General features: G+C 40.4%; 1 protein-coding gene across 2 annotated transcripts; it reads right to left on the bottom strand.

Moving 5' to 3' along the window:
- Positions 1–1512: 1512 nt before the first annotated feature.
- On the bottom strand, positions 1513–18322 carry vegfab (vascular endothelial growth factor Ab). Of its 2 annotated transcripts, XM_059355931.1 has the most exons (8): positions 17664–18322; positions 15708–15750; positions 14565–14761; positions 13252–13328; positions 9692–9724; positions 5523–5597; positions 3817–3960; positions 1513–3427 (listed from the first exon to the last, which is right to left on the bottom strand). In XM_059355931.1, exons 1-8 carry the CDS (start codon positions 17715–17717, stop codon positions 3406–3408), a joined length of 645 nt encoding a protein of 214 aa, XP_059211914.1. In that variant the 5' UTR covers positions 17718–18322; the 3' UTR covers positions 1513–3405. The 2 variants fall into 2 exon arrangements, with proteins under 2 accessions (XP_059211914.1, XP_059211915.1); XM_059355932.1 differs by lacking the exon at positions 5523–5597.
- Positions 18323–19512: the final 1190 nt, after the last annotated feature.

Below are 19512 nucleotides of genomic sequence, written 5' to 3'. Positions count from 1 at the left end.
TATCTAGCTGCTAGCCTGCACGCAGGGTTCTGGTTTCCTGGTAAATCACAGATTAGACGTTTTATGACATTCTTCGGGGTGTTTTCCCCAGTGAAGGGGGCCCCACAATTTACAGGGCTTATATGGTGTGCTTTATATTTAGGTATGCACATAAAGAGCATGAGTCAGGGGAGAGCACAGCAGAGCATTAGCACCATGCAGGAGCTAATCCAGCGCGAAGCAGCAAGCATTGGGGATAAGAGGGAGCAAGTTTCAAAACAAACATGACCAAAGATCCAAAAACCTCCACTTAATCTACATTCATAAGGGTTAGATTTGGTCTAGGGGCCTAAAGATCAGCTACTGCTGAAGTGTCATTTAAAAAGTCACTAATCCCAGTCACTACCAGCTAAAACTGCTCTTTGCCCCCGATGAAATAAAGAGGGACAGGTGACACAATAATCTGTTTTCATTTGGATGTTGCAGGTTCTAAGTTTGTTTTAAAATACACGTGAAAAGTGTTGAAATTACGAAAACATGCCCAAAATGTGAGCATTTCTTTGCCAAGAAAACTGAGGTGACAGGCAGTGCAACCCACTTACCAAAATCAGAAACCTCTTCCAGGGACCTTTGCTCCAGGTGAACTTTGAGTTCCTGAAAAGGTTTTTGGCTTCCTGGTAAAGTTCTCATTGTGGAAATTGGCCAATACAGGTGTTAGCCTAATGCTGCAGTGAAACCAGGATTTTCATTCCATTCACTTTAATGAGGCACTGTTTCTTGTTGAAAGGAGATGTCGCCTCCAGTTTTAAGAATTGTGCTGAAATTGATCTCTCAATCTAAAAGTATTGAATGTTGTCATCCAGGACTTATTTCAGTAAGCCATTTTCTGAACTAAACCAAGTAGTTCTGTTGCCTCAACATAACTCGGCAATTGTTCACGTATTTAACAACACACAACACTAAATAGAATGGTCATATATTTTAGGATATCATATGAACCATTACCTTACCTACAAAGACTGGCCAAACAGTTTCTTTTGTCCTATTCCACTAGTCACCCTAACCCTTAGACTTTTTTGCTTTTCTTCATACACTTTATTGTAAATATTTCTAGCATCCATAAGTGAGCTCCTACGACTTCTACATTGACAATAAACACATATGTATTCAATGTGGATGGGATTGTGTGTTTTTATGCAATAATGGGCAGAGATCTTATCTGAACTTAACCAAACCAAGCCATTACTTGAGTCCAACTCTCTCTTAGACCAGCAGTAGCTTAACTTTTCTCAACTTGATCTTAATGGTTATATTTATCAGAAACATTTTTATGAAGCTCCACAGTGGGCCAATCACACAAGCTTCTACTCATAAAAGTGCAGTACAACATTTGGTTTGATCGTGACTCTTTCTTTGCATTTGTTAGATAATGTTATCTTATTAGTGATCACAACAGTTATCAGAAAACATTGCAGTTTCCTCCAATGCTCCTTAATGCTTGTCTACAGTTAGATTTAACAGATGAACTGCACACTGCTTCAAAGTGCCATTTTATTCATAAGGCTGAATCTCTGTCTGTCTGTCATGAAAAGCCTGCAGGGATTTCTTATTTCTCTGTTCTTTTTTGTTTCAGATTACATTCTGCAGGGATCCTTATGTGTGACTATCAACTTTCCGCACAAAAACATGGAAAACTCATGTTGCCTAATTAAACCTCTTGAAAACACAGCATTCACAACACAGCAACCTTTTCCTTATTTTATATAAAAACAATATAATTTGAAAATAAATATGCTTTACTGTTTTACATAGACACAGAAAACATGTTAATAGTGAAGGAGAGACAAAGAACTAATAAAGAGGGCTCTAAGACTGATGGCAGGAAGGATGCAGATTGTTATCCAAATTCCAAACGGTGGTGGTGTTGTGGTAGTGTATGCTGAGCTGCTAGCAGTAGTTTATTTGTATTTGCATCGTGCAGGACGGACAAAACACAAGTCCGCTACTTATTTAAATACTTAAATACAACTTACTAACACCTACACACAGATGTGCCCATCGGCAAATGCACGTGAACACACACTCATACACACACACGTACACAAAAACACAGATAAACGCATGTTAAAATCCTACACAGCACCCACACCCTTAGATAAGAGGGGTTGAAAAATCCAGAGATGTCATCAGTACACCAGTACAAATGATCCATTTAGGGAATGTTAACATATCATTTTGATTTTTTTTTTCTTTTTGCTGTTTTTTGTTTCATAGAAAAGCACAGAGACTCTGTGCTGCGAGTAGCCATCAGTGACCTTACACATGGGGGGAGATAGGACAGCCACAGGTACATAACACTGCATATATAAATAGACCAAATTAAATATGGGTAGAAGACTGAATACTGAAAAATACTCTATAACATTATAAATTATCTAGAATGGACTATGGCATAAAGGGATATTAAGTATGTACAAGTTCAGAGAAGTAGATATGTAATCAATAGATTCTGTATTGAGTTCAACAACTAAGAAAACTACTTTGACAATCCCCTCTCCGGAAAAAAGAAAGAAAAGAAACAAAAAATAATTTAAAAAGCACTCGAAAGATTTCTCAGTACATTATGTGAGGCACAGTTTTTCAAATGGAATCAAACTACAGTATAGGATGTTTTCAGTGGTTTTCATGTAGGACATAGCACAACATTAGATGCTATATTGATAACCAGTATCCCTTTAAATGTATATGGCACTCCGGAGTCTCTTCTCCTGCAAGCTGATCACAATGGTGACATTGTGTAAGTCCACATCAGTCCTGCAATGTCCTCAGAGGAAAGGAGGCGGTATCATGTAGCGACAGATTCAGCTGTCCCGATTGTCCTCCTGTTGTACTCCAAAAGCAAAAGTAGACATCGGCCGACGAAAATCCATCCATCATTATTGTAAGGAGAGTGCGCTCCCATGTCCTCTTCAGCCTCAACCGCTGATTTAGCAGTTAAATATATCTTAGATTGAGAGGTTTTGCAAGTTTATGATTGACACACAACCACAGTAGAGACTCATATCCAGTGAAGTAATTGCATACAATGAATTGACAACAAGACTACACCTGCATCGCAAGCCTGTTAGAAATGCAAAACCACATGGCGGCTATTTGCTTTTTGTCAAATGATGGGTTTAGTGTTTTGTTTCTGTAGCAGCATAACAATTCTGTACTCTTATTTTCTTTTATCATGGTCTATATACACACAGATATACAGTGGGAGGAAACTTCAGTTCAGTCTTTTTTTAGTGTTCCTTCTTAGTCAGTCCAAGGGGAATGCTTTCCACAGAAAAGAAGAGCTTACGGTTCAAAGGTCAAAGTGCTGTGCTGTGAAATATCTCTAGAATATTCCTTCATCTTGTACATCTGGTGCCGTCACCTCTCTCATCTCCTTGGCTTGTCACATCTAAACAAGAAGGAAACGATAAACCGTTATCAGGACAAGAAAAAACAGTCACATATCTCTCAGATATCTTTGTTTTTAATCAGACAAATGTGAGTCCTCCTTGTTAGCTCTGTTTTGGTCTCCACCACCTTTTGATTGAAATATCAGGCTCTTTAGCTGCTAAATTATCTGTCGTTTGGGACAATTTTTATTATTGTTGATTGAAATAAATTGAGATGGAGAAAGACAAGGTGGTTGGACTCCAAGACCACCAAGTCATCCCAAGGCTGGATTTCAGTTAGCATTTTTACAAGTTGATGAAGTTTGATTTTGAATACGTTTTTTTTACTTGACTTACATGAACAGAACATGAAAGTAATGCTTCCACTTTTGCTAAGAACGGCACTTACTTGCAGGTCCGCTCATTCAGCTCTAGCTGGCGTTCTTTACAGTATTCATCTGTGTGTTTGCAGGAGCACCGGCAGGTTGCGGGATCCTGCACGAACAAACGCTTTCTCCTGTCGCTGCAGTGATCACAACATGGCTCACAAACACTGGACAGAAAGAGACAGAGATGGGGAGGAAGGGGGAGAGAGAGAGAGGATGATTATCACCATGTACCATTACCACTTGTAAGAAAGTCAACCTTAGGCCAACCCTTTGATATGCCCCAGTTTGCTCTTCCAAGCCCCTGCCCGACAAGTTGTACCACATGTGACAGTTGGGTAGTATTGCACACAGGTTCCCACAGAGCAGGCAAGTAGCCAAGCAATAAAATTACCCCCCCTCACGCCCCCCAAACCCTCCCGTGTTGATTGGGCCGCTCACAAATGCCGTGTATGTGACAGACATGCAATGAGCAAAGCTCTGGACCAGTTAGTGCAACACAAAACGACACATATTGGCTTTGAACTGCAAGTCGATGACCTTGCTCTCACTCATGGAAATGGTAAACTCTTGATAAAGAAGACTCAAGGGTCTGCTGGGTGCTCAATTAAGAAATCTTTCATTTTATTGAGTGAAAACTGCAGACTACGTTTCCCACAGAGAGACATTAGATTCAGAACAGAGGCTGAAAATTGACAGATGAAGCCTCAGATGTGCCATTTACATCTCAATATACAGATTACAAATGCAACAACAGACATGTATTCTTTCACAGTATGAGCACTGAAGAAACATGAGATCATCTTTATATTATTTTTGTTGAAAATATGGGTGCTCTTTTATAGTTTCAGAGACAAAATCAGGCAAAGACAATAAACAGTACTTGCTTAACAATTTGCTGGTTTACAGATTCTCTTTAGCAAAAAAAAAAGAAAAGAAAAAAGCACTAGATAGCCATCACTCATATCTTTACATTACATAAAAAGTACCAGCATTATGGACAGGACAGCAAAACCTGTTTGTAAAGATGAAAAGAAAAAAGAGTGGAAAAGAGACGGGTACGAGACACAGCAAAGCAGCACAGACTCAACACTGAACACAAGACCGTGATTACAATCCTGGTGATCCCAGCACAGATACCAGAACAGTATGAGCCGGTCTGCGAAGCCATGCTGGCGGAGCTGTGATCTTGTTTCAGTAGAGGGTTCGAGTTACAGCTAAAGGCCGATCTGTTTATTCCAGCCTCTTTAAACGTGTCCATTATCAATCACAAATATAGCAATCTGGGAAGATTTTAGGCGCAACTCAAGTTTCTACTGTTTTTGTGGTACGCTGCTGTATATCTCACCCCAACCATGGTCACCATAGTGATATTCTTGGATATAGCTGGTAAGGTTGGGGCAAGATTAGATGGGTATTTTGACGGGTGGAGAATGGATTATGGTTCATTTCTTGTAATGTGGGATATGGCTGGCAAGCCTGCTGTGTTTCCCTGGTTATCGCCGTTATGTAAAGCTAAGTTAGCAGAACACGTTAGCCTAGACACTGATATTCTGAGTATGTAGACTGAGCATGATGGACGAGACAATGTTAGGACAGTACACAGAAGCAACATGCTAATTGATGTGGCTAAAATTAAAAGGGGCAAAAGAGCTCCTCCCAAATGAGCTTAATTATGAGAAGCGCAACACTCAAGTGCAGGTACGTGGAGAAGGCGGAGCTGACATACGCATCGTGAATTGTTTTGTCACGGTTTTTCTTTCGTTTTCTCTTTTGGCCTCTACCCTTGCCTTTCCGGGGTTTTCTGTAAGAGAAAGAGGACAACAACGCAGAGAGATACCTGAGAGAAGTGGACTGATGTGTAGAGAAAGTCCTAAACTGGTGATTGCTAAAACCAACATTCATGGGCGGATTATGAAACAGTGGCCCCCTGGGCCCAGACATGCAGACGGCCCCAACACCTCTCCTACGTAGAAGCAAGACAAACAGACTTTATAGGTGTTTAGCCTTTATTCGTTGAAGTTGTGTCTCTTTGTAGTCGTTACTTGTGTCTGTGTGGTTATTTTGTGTAATCTCTATAGTTGTTTTTGTGTCAGTAGCAGTTTTGGTCTTTTTTTGTTGCCCCTTTTTGCTGTCATGTTGAGTCTCTTTGTAGTCATCATATATCTCTTTGTGGTTGCTTTGTGTCCCTTTGAGGTTTTTTTGAGTCTCTATGTAGTTGTTTTGAGTCTCTTTGTAGTCTTGATATGTCTCTTTGTGGTTGTTTTGTCCCTTTTCATAGTTGTTATGAGTATCTCTGTGTCTCCTTGAAGCTGTTTTACATCTATTTTTATTTTTTTTGGTGTCTGTGGTAGTCTCTTCATAGTCTCTTTGTGTCTCTCTGTAGTGTATTTATATTTCCATGTGGTCGTTTTGAGTCTCTTCTTATTTGTGTGTGTGTGTGTGTGTGTGTGTGTGTCTTTAGTGATATTTTGTCGGTGGAGGGCATGTGCCCAGTAGGCTTGTTCTGTAATCCATCCATGCTAAAGTAATAGCAATCCTTTTTTCATTTCTGTAAATCAAAGAGCGAAATAATCAGTCATTCAAGATAGTATAAAATGTAATTAGATTATTGTTAGTGATTGACTTGTTTGGGATTATGATTTATATCATCACAATATGAGAAAGGCAGTTTTTACATGAGTATATGTGATTTAAAATGCACAATTTCCATTGTTTTCAGTAAAGGAAGATATAAATTCAGAGATGGCAGCACAAAAAAATCCAACCACTCAGTTGGTAGAGAGGTCGCCTATTGATCGGAAGGGCCTACATGTCGAAGTATCCTTGAGCAAGATACTGAACCCAAAATTGCTCCCGATGCTGCATTCATTGGTGTGTGAATGAATTCCCAATGGTGGCAGGTGGCACCAGTGTGCCTCGGCCACCAGTATGAATGTGTGTGTGTATGGGTGAATGAGCGTAGTGTGTAGTGTAAAGCGCTTTGGATAAAAGCGCTATATAAGTGCACCCCATTTACCATTTACATTTTGAATAAAGAAACAACAAATGTGTGTGATATGTCAAGGTTCAAATACACACCCACAGTGATGCAGCTCACTGTAGGTGGTTACAACACACTGTGTCTTTTGTGACAATGTTCCCTTTAAAAACTGGTTTCATTGTCCAACTTAGGTTAAAAAAATGTTTTTTTTGCAAAGCACTACAATGAATTTACAGACTGTGTAAGCGGTTGATCGTTTGAGGTTTGGCTTGGCCGGCTGTTCTGAGTTTTCCCATATGAACTGAGGACAATAAACCTGGACTTCACCAAAACGGCATCTTTCAGCCTATCTGGGTCACTCTTTGTGGCTGAACAAGCCTGTAAAGCATACACCTGGAGTTTCACAGGTGCAGGCTGAATTAAAATATCACAACGTGTTCAAAAAACAAACTAGGTTGCAGAAAGTTTTGCTGTTTAAGGTGGAAACAACAACACTTCACAGAAAACTTCTGTGAACACTGATGACTACGTAAACAGTACATCAATGGAGAATTATAGTTACATCACAATGATACGTTTTTTGGCCTGAGCTGGGTTTTAGGAATGGCATATTCAGTAGTTTGGTTCACTTTGCAAGCTTTAAGGAAAAATCAAACCATAACTTAATATTTTACCTGTTATGTAGCAGCAGGTTGTCTTTTAAAGGTATTTTCTGTCTGTTTTCTGCTCGCATATTTATATATTGAGAAAAAAAACATTATTTCCACAGATTGTGCTGCCCTGGTCTTCTTCTTCTTCTGGAACGTACACTGACATTGCACAGGCCATGAAAGAACCTGGCTCCGTCTGTGGAAATGTCACTCACTACAGGTTAAAACCAAAAAAGGGTTATGGCTGAGTGTTCATGTAAAGTTTTTTTCCTCTGGGCACAAGCGTCTTTTTTTTGCCCAAGGAGGAGAGAGTGCATTCAGCTGCCTACAGAAAAAGTGCTGCACCCAGCAGCTTTATACAAAGCACTCTGAACTTTTTGTGGCTACTCAGAGGGCCTATATTTGAAAATCTCTGATGGAACATGTTATCAGTTTCACAGGAATAAACCTAAGAATTTATAACTTAATATTGGCGCTTAATGAAAGTTCATGGGGTCAGAATGTGTTTACCAAATTTGATGACAGTCCTCCATGGGTGTTAGATGAGACAAATATGACTCAGCTCAAAAAAATCCAAAGGAACAGGATGAAGCTGCTTTAAATGTAGGAATTTCCTCTTTTAATTGTTCTGACATCAGGTCTTGGTTCACTGTAGACATTTACAGTTAAGAGGTTTCACAACCTCAGCAGGATGACTCACCCTGACAGACCTTTTGGAGACCTCACTGCTAAGAGGTCATCGGCCAACGTTAAAACTAGTATGGAAGCATCAGAAAAACGGGAGTTGAACGACCCTCAGACCATCACTTTGTAGACACACGCCACTGAAGCCGCACTCGTAAACAGTTAAGACAAGGTTAAAGAGGAGGTCTCAAAACTAGCCCTTATCTATATGACAGACGACCTGACATAAAACCAAAATACAACCAACAAGCACCCTGTAACGGAAAGATATTAACGACTGTTCGCAGAGGGAGGATTAAAGAGTTTGAGGTGACCCTTTGCACGCTCACGTCTGTTGCATGGGAAGGGGGGAACATTAAGCAAGGACCATAAACAGAAAAGTTTAACGGGTCTTCAAAAACACTGTTATCTATATCACAGCAACCAGTAACAGGAGTAACAGAATTTAAATGGGACGTAAACAGTAAAGAAGAGAGGAGAGGAATGTAAAGATGAGATAGAAAAGGGAGGGAAGGTGTAAAGGACATTGTGTAGAGAGGGCAATGACCTCATCAAGTGTCACTCATTCACCTGAATGGATTTAGCTGGTATTCCCAGTGTTTATTACCTGAGGGCTACATGCTAATCTCAGCATGACATTATCTCATGTAGTAGCATGTCTTTTAAAGCTGGTGTAAACATCATTCAGAGCATTAAAACTGCAATAAACACATATTTGTATGTGAAGATACAGTGGAGTAATGGCATTCTGAGCGGAGAAGAAAGTTGCACTCTGTGTGCATGTTGTAATAACCGTTTCTTTGTTTTTGGTCACTGGTCCAGCTGCGCATGCATGTAAGTACATGTGAGTCCCTCCCTCTGAAACAGTTGGCCCTTCCCTTTTACCTCCTACTTGCTAGCTAATAACAGCCACTCTGCACTGTGCAGTACCTAGGCCGGGTGTGTGTGGCGGTCATAAGGCGGTTCCAGTCGATATGACCTGTTGATGGCCGACCCTACCCACTGCGGCTGGAAGGCTTTGTTGCAGAGAATGGTGAGCTGACTCCCCTTAGCTACGAAGCATTAGCATTTAGCGCAGACGATATTAATAACAGGCCCCCGGAGTGAGCGTGAGCTAACCTTCCAATAACACAATTAGCTCTATCAACACTATTGCCATTGCTAGCACTGTTAGCATCGTTAGCACTGCTAGCAGTCACCAGATCAGCTCAGCCCCATCCATGTTTGCTTGTGCCGTTAGAGGAGGTGAGAGCTGTGTGGAGGCAATCCCGGCCCAGACTGAATTTGGTTCTTAAAGTCACATACAGCACCTTTAATAAAAATATTAGTGTTGTGGGGTATTTTGGGTGTGTTTAAATGTGTCTATATGAGAGAAAATGGAGAGACAAAGGAAAAGTGAGTGCGAAAATAACAGACTGATCAATTGAGACCGTATGGGAAGATAATGTCAGGAAGGCCGGGAGCTGCAGATGACGGAGAGTTTGTTTGCAGAGCAAAACAGGAAAAAGATCAAATTTCAAGTCCTTATTGTTTCCCACGAAAAACACCCCAATCTCCATGCAGAAAGAGTGCTGTACTCACTTTTCTTTCTTTTCTTTCACTTCTTTCTTTAACCTGAAAAGCAGGAACAAAACAACATGGCATTAGATCACAGCACACCGTTGTTTCCAGGTAAACAGATACTTATCAAGATCATCAGAGACCAGAGGCTCATTATCAGCCAAGTGATTTTCTCAAATCCCATTATGTCATCGCCCTTTACCAGAAACTGTGATAAAACTGTCTTTCACTTTTCATCGCTCAGAATATGAAGCAGTCTTGTTGGGAAATAATGCGGTGAACAAACTCATAGACAGGCACACAAAGGGGCGTGTTCACTGATGGACACACACACACACACACACACACACACACACAAACAGGACCACAATAGCAGGCAATCAGGTTTGTTTCACTTCTCGTCCATGTGACAACACTTGCGATAACGCGATATGGAGCAATAAATTTGTTGGCACACTCTAGAGACAACCGTTAGCCAAAAGTGTTAGGAAACAGTGTTTCATTCAAAAAGGTCACGGACACACGGCCAAGTTTCTATTTGAAATACTGGCGCATATACAGTACAGTACTGTATATGCACATAATGTATTGATTGCCTGCACTGAAATCTGTGTATTTGAAGAAAAAAGAGGGATTCAGATAATTTACTCAAGTATCAATATCACATTGTAAAACTGCTCAATTGCAAGCAGAGTACTGAATTCAATTATACTTTAAAATTAAAGTAAAAGTAGAGTAGCTACAACAATGTAGATGGTTAGGTACATTTGCTTCAGATTTTCAAGAAATCAAACACTGTTATAGGGTAGTTTTTATTATGAGTGGCGGAGTCCGCCATTCTTGCGCTAAATTCTCATTGCCTCCCTATGCACGAAGGATTCACAGTAAGGATTGCAGCTTTAAGAAGTTACTTCAAATTGTAGTACTCAAATGAATAGGAAATAATGCATGTACTTCACTTAAGTTACAAGGTCCCATATTGTACTATACTATCTATAGGTATAAAGTGCAGCGCCTGTCATTCCCTGGCTGCAATGACAGTAGAGAGACGCGAGAGTGTGTTTTGGATTCATACTAGAACATGTTTACATGCTTAATGTTGAAAAAAACACAAGTATGAACCTGAAAATGAGCATAATGTGTCCCCTGTAATGTTACCTACAGCACTGGTTATGGCCTAATCACATATTTAACATATGTAAAACTTCTTTTACTGACTAAAAGGAAAAATCTAACATTTTGGCATTGACTTAGAGATCTTTAATAGCACAGTTAATAGCACTTCATGTCTGCATACCATTTCCAGAACATCACAGTGAAGTTAAACGGTTCACACAGAGCCATATTAGAATGATCACAGCCTCTAAATTTTATGAAGGTGCCCTGAAAGTTTATAGCTACATCTAAATGGTTTTACAGCCCAGTATTGTGTCATCACAGACATCAGTAAGTTGAGAGTGACATTAAATTATAGCCAGGGGCTCTATAGACATCCTCATGTAAAAACAACACTAACATATTTCAGATTTGATAGCTCAAAGAAAGAGAGAGCTTGGTCCTCGGCCAATAATCCTCCCTGCAATGTTTGTTTGCTTTAAAAAAATATAAATAATCCTGAAATGTGGGAGGATGATGATGCATGTCCGCCCTCTGTGTTGCTGTGTCACAGTTTATTAATTCACGCCACACAGCTCAAATCTACCTAACCCTAACCCATAATGATCAAATTTTGATAAACCATCAGGAAGTGATGCATTTCACCACAAGGAAAGAAATGTGACATATTTGTAAATGATCAACCCGGATAATGACATGATCATTCATAGAAAATGATATGAGGATGGAAATATTTGCTTTTTCCTTGTTTCACTTTTGGGAACTTATAATCAAACATGAACATTGGATTTTATGATCTTCTTTGCACATATTTCCTCAAACCTAAACACAGTAGGTACTGTTTGGAACTATAAAAGAACAGTTCAATGTAATGGATTTTGACTGAGGACAACTTTTTTTAATGCAATATATTGAAATCGACTTCTGGTTTTTTTGTCTTTACATGTGGTTTCAAGCATAGTTTGGGGTCCATAATGACTCTCAGTAATGCATTTTCATAAACTTATGCTATTTCACCATTACCTATCATCCATCTAATCTATGAAATTTAAAAATCGAAATATTATATTATATTTACTTTTATTTCAATTTAACCTGCAGTTTTAACCATCATTTTAAAGTTTTGATCTGCTCAAAATCTAAAGAAAGTAATACATTTGTGTAATTTGCAAACAAAACAAACAGTATTTTTTACACATCGTAACTATTACTAATGAACAACTTAATAAGCAACTTTGGGCCCAGCACTGAACCTTATGGAACTCCACACGTAACCCTCAGCAAGTCAGATTTATCCGTTTATCTGCATATATTGATGTTTATTATCAAGATAGCTCTGAAGCCATGAGTATGCCACCCCTAAAACATATCTTTTAAATTTCTTCATTAATAACTTATTATAAATAGGGTGAAATGCCTTTTTTTATACTTTAAAAAACTATAAATACCCCTATAGTATCTTCATTATTGTCTACCGGTGTGGATTTTAATAGGATCTATCACTGCCATTGCAGTTGATTGATCCATCACTCAATAAATTGTGTTTTTCTATTTAATGATTCAAATGTCTTTGGATAGAAACTTCATCTAAAATCTAAAAGGACGTGGTAGGACTGCTGTGGTAAATCAGTATCACCATATATATATCATCTAAAAAATATTTATTTATTTTCAACATGAGGCTTATTCTAAATATTTCCATTACAAAATGTCTTTTATTGTTCCGTAAAAGTCTCATACTGTTGCAACTCCAGAAACTGGTCTTTAATTTGAAAAAACAAAAACCCCAATCTCAATTTTTGTAGCTAAGAATGACTTTTGCTGTTTTCATTTTGTGAGGAACTCTGCCTGTTTGGAGTGATGGTGCCGCTTAAACACCAGCACAAGAAGAACATTGTCAGTAGCATTTAACTGCAACCATTTTCTATTTTCACAACATGCTTTAACAGATTATACCAGATGCCTATCAAAACTAAAGACAGAATAACAAACTAATCAGTAAAATGTTTGAATCACTGTAACTCAGTTTTGCAGAATAAATCACCTTACTGTGACTAGAGGCCACACAAAGGACACACAGTACTTATCTCTGAGATCAATAACTAAAGCTATCACACATATGTAGTGACCTCTACATGCCACAGGGGAAAACAAAGGATTATGTAGCACTGTGCTAACAAATGTATCTCCCTTACTTGAGCAATGTGATGGAATGACGATAAACTAAAGCAATATCGAGGATGTGCTTAAACCTGCTCAGGTCTTGTTACGTTCAGTGAAGTGAAAGAAGGAAAGATAAGATATGAATCCACCTGATATGCATCTGTTAAATGTGTCAGAAGCAAACACAAGACAATAACTTAACACGACGTGTTTGGCCGACCTCAGCTCGGCCACAAAACCGTACAGCGGTTAGTATTTCAATCACATTGTGTGTATTTGAGTGTGTGTTCAGGGTTTCTTACCTACACTCACATGCGCTGTGCTCTGTAAAACTCATGAAAATATCGTTCTGTTGCCTTTGGGGTTTTATTCTTTTTATCTGTAAAGAAGAAAAAAGAAATACAAATTGTCACAGATTTTAATGAAATATACGTTGATTCTACACGTGGATTATGAGACAATGGGCCCCTGGGCACAGACATGCAAAGGGCCCGACCACCTGTTCTTCATAAGAGCAACACATACAGACTTTATAGTTGTTTAGCCTCTTATTGTTGTTGTTTTGTGTCTCTTTGTGGTCATTATGTGTCTCTTTCTAGTTGTTTTGCATCCCCTTTTAATCGTTCTGGTCCTTCTGACATTAGTTGTAGTTTTGCCCCTTTTGTCCCTCATTTTGCATCTCTGTAGTTGTTTTGTGACTTTTTAATGGTCACTTTGAACTTTGTAATTGCTTTGTGTCATTTTATGCATCTTTATGGTTGTTTTGTGTCTCTTTTTGTCACTATTAATGTCTTTATTGTGCTTTTGAGTCTCTTTGTAGCCCCATTGTGTCATTTTGTAGTTGTTCTGTATACTTTTGTGGTCATTTTGTAGTCATGTTAAATCTCGTCATTGCCTTGCATCTCTTGGTTGTCATTTTGTGTGTCTTTGTGGTTGTTTTGTGCCTCTGTTGTTGTTTAATTCTGTAAAAAATGTCTGTTCTTTTATACTAACCCAAGAAAAAGATATGTACGGAGTTAAAAGTTTAGTTGCATGTAGAGTGATGAGGAGACTCTAAAATGCTTGAAATTAACACATGAAACAAACACAAATGTCATATTTCTATCACATTTTCTACAATATTTTGGACAATTTCAGGTTTGACTGTTTTTTTCTAAATTCAATGACGTCAGCTTGACTTCTTGTAGTGGTTTAATTTCACTTGACCAGAAAATTAGCATCTTAAACTGTTAATCTTAAAGTGTCTGCTTCCTGCATTATTTCTTTTGCTCTTTTGTTTGGAAATGTATCACCTGAACCACACACATCAGTGATCCAGGGGACAAACTGACTCGTCATATACAGGAAACCAGAGGTATAGGGTTGGTCACACCTGAGCAAACAGCAGGGGCATTTAGATTGACAGAAGGACACTTGTACCAACTAGAAGGACACTTGGAGGACTCGTCGGTCAGAGGGACACTTGAAGAGCCCATGTGCCCCTCTGGTGTATTATTAATCCATCCATTAAGGGTGCACACACATCCCACATGAACCCCCGTCACTCCCACCCCTGTGAACCCCACTGCACAAAACACCCAAAGCACTACTGTTTGTAATAAACAACGCTGCTGACCTCCATTGTAATGTTATAGCTGGATGTTGGCGTGCACTGCAGCATCTCGTCATTGCAGCAGCCAGCGCACCGCGTCAACACGACGCAGGACGGGATGAAGATGTGCTCCACCTCCTCCGGATACTCCTCCAGGATCTCCACCAGCAGCTCCCGAGGCTGACACAAACTCTTGTTGTACACCTCCATTAAAGGGATCACTGAGGAGACAGAGTGCACGAGGGTTATAAAATGGCAGCGGAGCTTCAGTCTAAACCAGTGACTCTTGAATACTACAGGGCTGTAACAATAACACACATCTAAAAGGAGACGGGGATTAAAACAGCTGGCAGGCTCACAGAGGAGTCACAGGGAAGGAGATGAAACCCACACACATGCATGCACACACACGTTTTACTTTCTATTATTCCATTGAGAAGCACTTGGATCATACATTTGTGCAGTTCCCTTTGGCATTAACAAGTGCTCTGTCTGTATATTTATCAGGCCCCATCAGCTGCATCTGATTAAGTGTCACCACATCTCTATGGCTCTGCTTCTCCTCTATTGTCTGTTTTTTCACCTTCAGTCTACCACCCCCCACCCCACCCCCTCTGTCTTTGCAGGAGTTCTGCTCTTGAGAAAGATATTAGCACACAGACACAGACAACACCTCCAGAATCTTACCCAGAGCCTAAAACAACCCCCAGCCTGACAGCCCTCTGGGAAGCCAAACTAAACACATGGAGCCTGAACAGTATCATGAAGTTCAGCTTCTGATTGTCCAAATTAGATTGGGCAATGCTGGGATTGTGCAAAATGAAAATTGTGGGCCAAGAGGGTGAAATTCCATTCTATAAAGGAGTCTGGTCACCATAACATTTCCCCAGCTTAACCTCAAACAAGAAGGAATGCTGTCCAGGATAAAAAAAACGTCTAAGAGTTGAATTTTAAGGGGGAAGCTGCTCTCATTTACTAAAAAAAAGTGGGGGTTTGAGGAGGAATCTGGACAGGTTTAAACTATGCAGCCGTCCACCAGGAGGCGATAATTCCCCCTTTTTAATGTCAAGGTGAACCTCAAACTAGACCTTTTCTCCCCTTTGGCTGTGTGCCAGCCAGGGAGCCCAGAGCAGGCTGTATTCCCACGGTGCCCTGTGGGACACCTACCGTCATGTGGACCTCTTTCTGTTTCCTTCGGTATGTGGGCGCTCTGCAGGGAGGAGGAAAAAAAAGCTGTTAGTTACAGTAGATTGTGCAAGAGCTCAGAAAAAAACCGCCGCAAGTGCCCTTTACTTATCCATAGTTGCGCAAAAAATATATTTACATTTTGACATTTGCTGGCAGAACATGAAACCCACATTATGTGTCTTATCTGTGGTTATACACAATATTTGAGAGTCAAATGTTCATACTACAGTGTGTCTTGTAAAAGCACAATATAAAAGCATCACATCTGGAAATATATTGATGAATTTTCAGGTTGGATTATTTATATGTGTCAACATTTTTAAAATATCCTAAATTAAGTTGCCTGTATGATAATTACCGTATAATATGTGTTTAAGACCTTAAATTTGCAAATATTTAACCAGAAATCCAACGTGCCAAACAAGCCGACCTAAATTCTAGCACTTCAGCTCCGTGATTAAACTCTATAAACTGTTGAATTGCTCGTGTTGGTTTTTGTTTCGGTTAACAAACCTTGTTAACCGAACCTAATGTGTGCCTCCGCCGCCTCTTGGCAACGCGGATTAATAACTGTCGCCATTAAAACCGGTAAGAATTTCAGCCTGCTACTTTCCCTCACAGGGGGGTAGCTGTCACCACACCAGTCAGACCACAAAGGCTTTTTTTCTTTTTTGGCAACTTTCCATCTGTGCGCGCATTACGCACAACTTTCTCTCGCTTTCACACACGCGCGCACGCCCCCTCTCTCTCCGTCTTACGTACAAGTGCGCGCAACTCACGCAATATGTCGCCAATATTGCATGAGACCCAGCTATGTCGCACCGGCTTGTATTCAGTGAGCCGGTGAAACTTTTTCCATTCCTTAATGAAAAAAACCCGGGTCTGCCTGTGGGTGCCGCAGTCTCCTCCCCCTTCTGGTGGCGTGAGAGGGTCCAACCTTGTGGGGTGGGAGACCCCAACCCACCAAAACACTATATACTTGTATTATTAATGGAAGGGTGTCAAGCTGCGAACACAGGCCCCTAAATTGATGATAGGCTGACTGGTAATGAGTAGTTGAGGCAGCATCCTGTTGACTGGGGGGCTTAGCTGTCATTAAATAAACCGGTTAGATAAATAAACACTCAACTCAACTCAACTCTGGAGGGGGAATATTTCATTAACTTAGCAGTGAGATGCTCCAGAGTTCCAATCTAATACATCCTTGCTTCCTTTGAGGTAGCAAATTCCTATTAGAAATAATCCTTTAAAGTCCAATCATGTTGCTGGAAAAATGCAGCCTCCTATTGAAGTTTTTTTTCACCGGGAAACCTTTGCTCAAAGCCTCCCTGAACACACTGCACTTGATTAATGATTATATGGAAAACGATTTACAGTGCGCCCTCAAACAGCCATTAAAATTCTCGCTGTCAACCTGATGAACCTGCGGAGGAATGTTTGTAGAAATGAATATGAAAAGTTTTATTTGTATTATTATTATTATTATTATTATTGAAGCAAACCGTGAGTGTGAGTGCCAGGAGTGAACCTGCTCACATGTCCTAATTCAGAATGGAGCCACTGCGCCTTTAAAGCGTAATAATATCTCCACGGTGGTTTTAGAGCAGGCCTGCAATCAGCTAGCGTCAAAACTTGACAACATTATTTAAAAAAAAATCATCACATATGCCGCATTTGTAGAAAGAAAAAGCGCACCACCCAGGAGCGTGTGGGTTACGTGTATATAGTGTCGGCTTTGCGTAATGGCTGTTTAAATCTCCCCAAAGCCACGAAACATTACAGCTTGTTTAAACACGAGCGATGACCTAGCCAGAGGAAAGGCAAGGACGAGCTACACATTAATGACCATTACGCAAATAGAGGTCGGTTGATGTTTTTTTTCTGTGTGTGTGCGTGTGTGTGTGTCCAGTTTGCTCTCTGGAACACATGACTCACCTTGACAGCTGACAGCGTCAAAAATAATAGTGTCAAACTGTCAATAAAGTTCATGGTGTTGAAAATCCAATCCAAAGGCAGGCGACGTTTTAAAATCCAAGAGGCCAATGTGGCGATTTGTTCTCAAACATGAAGTTTATATAAACAAACAAACAAACAACAACACAAAGTGGACCGGCTAGAACTTCTCTAAATAAGGGGTAGGGGGTTGTAATGGCAATGGCAAATCCATATTGGTCCCGGAGCGTACAATCCTTTGCGCATAACTTCTTATTTTCTCAACTGTTGCCAATGGTTTTCAAGATATCCAGAAAAACGAGAATCCAAGACGCGAAACGTCTCACATTGTTCCGCAGCAGACCTTTATTTTCTTGCAAGGAAATCCACATTAGGCTACAGAAATAATCCCATGCTTGCCGTCTCCAAGTAAATGTCCATTGGAAACTTGGTAGCCTACTCCTGCGTGCAACTTGAACTCATATGCCAGGATGGTTTCAGTGAAAGAGAATGCCGCGCTGAGAGATCCTCGTCTCACTAAACAATGTCTATTTGCTCTGGCTGTTGTACTCTCCTATCACTGCGCACTAAAGAGGTCAGCTCTCTCCGTTAAAACCGCTTCCACCTCTGTCTCGCTCTCTCCATACTGTGACTGTGTGTGCGTGTGTGTGTGTATGTGTGTGTGTGTGTGTGGCAGCAACCAGCCGCGGTCATGATTGGTGGTTCATTAGAGCACAGTAGGTGTGTCTTCTATGGGCCGATATACAGAAGTGCGCGCTTGTCTCTTAAGTCTTTCTCCAAAAGTTTCATCTCTTTAACGTCGACTCATGTGACCGCATCACCAGCACGCTATTAAAAGCTGACTTCAGAGGCGCCTGGCTATTTTTATTATATTTGTATTCGAGAAAAAAGGAATAGGGGCATCCTGATATTGTAATTGCAATAAGCCTATTTAATACTTGTGGCATCTAATCAATTTCATTATGCAAAGGCTGCGTCTTTTGCGCAGTTCTCAAAGCCCCTTTAAAAATGCACAGTCTAATAACATGCAACCATTTTATGTCTACTTCATAGTTATGTACAGTTATATACAGATATGTAGGCTATTTCCGAACTCATGTAAGGAAATTGCGATTGAACATTTTTAGTGCGCAAATACTACAAACAATATGACCTTGGATGGTGTGATTTTTTTTTTGTTGTTGCTTAAAATGTAATTTTCTTTGTTATGTTTGGTATGAAATATGTATAAATTGTGTATTCACTGTTACTAAGGCGAGGTGAGTGCCACACCTTCACATTTCCAGTTGGCCTGGTGATATTAGGGCAACACATTTTCCAGCCTACTCGGGGTCTAAGCTCCACAAATATCCACCGTTTACATCAAAGAGAAAACCCAAGTTACTGGAGCAGGAGAGCGTGTGTGCTCAGACACGTAGCCAATACGCCTGCGTGCGTGCGTGCGTGCGTGCTTGCGCCGTGAAACGTTTCCGTCAGTGATCCGCCGCGCGAGTCATGAGACGTCGCCGCCGCATCCCGCCGGTCAGCGCGCGTCAGCAGACGCACACTCATGGAAAGTAGGAATATCCGCGAGTCGTGACTTCCTACCAGTCACTCCACTGAGGGGGAATGGAAGAAGAAGCCACCTGACCTAACCGGTTGAGGTTGACTCCTGGTCAGGCTCTTCTTTTTTTTTCCTTTTTCGAGCAACAGCTGAAACATCACGGCGAGGAAGAGGAGGGAATACAGAGGAAAAGGAGTCAGAGAGAGAAGAGACACTAACATGCTGATTAATGGAGGATGTAAACCCACGCAGCTCCTTCATCATGATTGTTTATGCTGCTGATGACGA

Source organism: Centropristis striata, chromosome 18 (assembly GCF_030273125.1).
Source record: "Centropristis striata isolate RG_2023a ecotype Rhode Island chromosome 18, C.striata_1.0, whole genome shotgun sequence".
Lineage (NCBI taxonomy): Eukaryota > Metazoa > Chordata > Actinopteri > Perciformes > Serranidae > Centropristis > Centropristis striata.
Note: the sequence above shows the minus strand (reverse complement) of the source record. Positions and strands in the feature narration are given on the sequence as shown.

Bases quoted from the DNA above. Each gene is read 5' to 3' on its own strand.
- vegfab (XM_059355931.1), bottom strand. From the start codon at position 17,717: ATGAACTTTATTGACAGTTTGACACTATTATTTTTGACGCTGTCAGCT. The intron at 3,961-5,522 runs GTATGTCAGCTC...CTTTCTGTCCAG, and splicing joins GACAAAACAATTCACGATGC to TGTTTGTGAGCCATGTTGTG. The intron at 3,428-3,816 runs GTAAGTGCCGTT...CTTCTTGTTTAG, and splicing joins CTGAATGAGCGGACCTGCAA to ATGTGACAAGCCAAGGAGAT.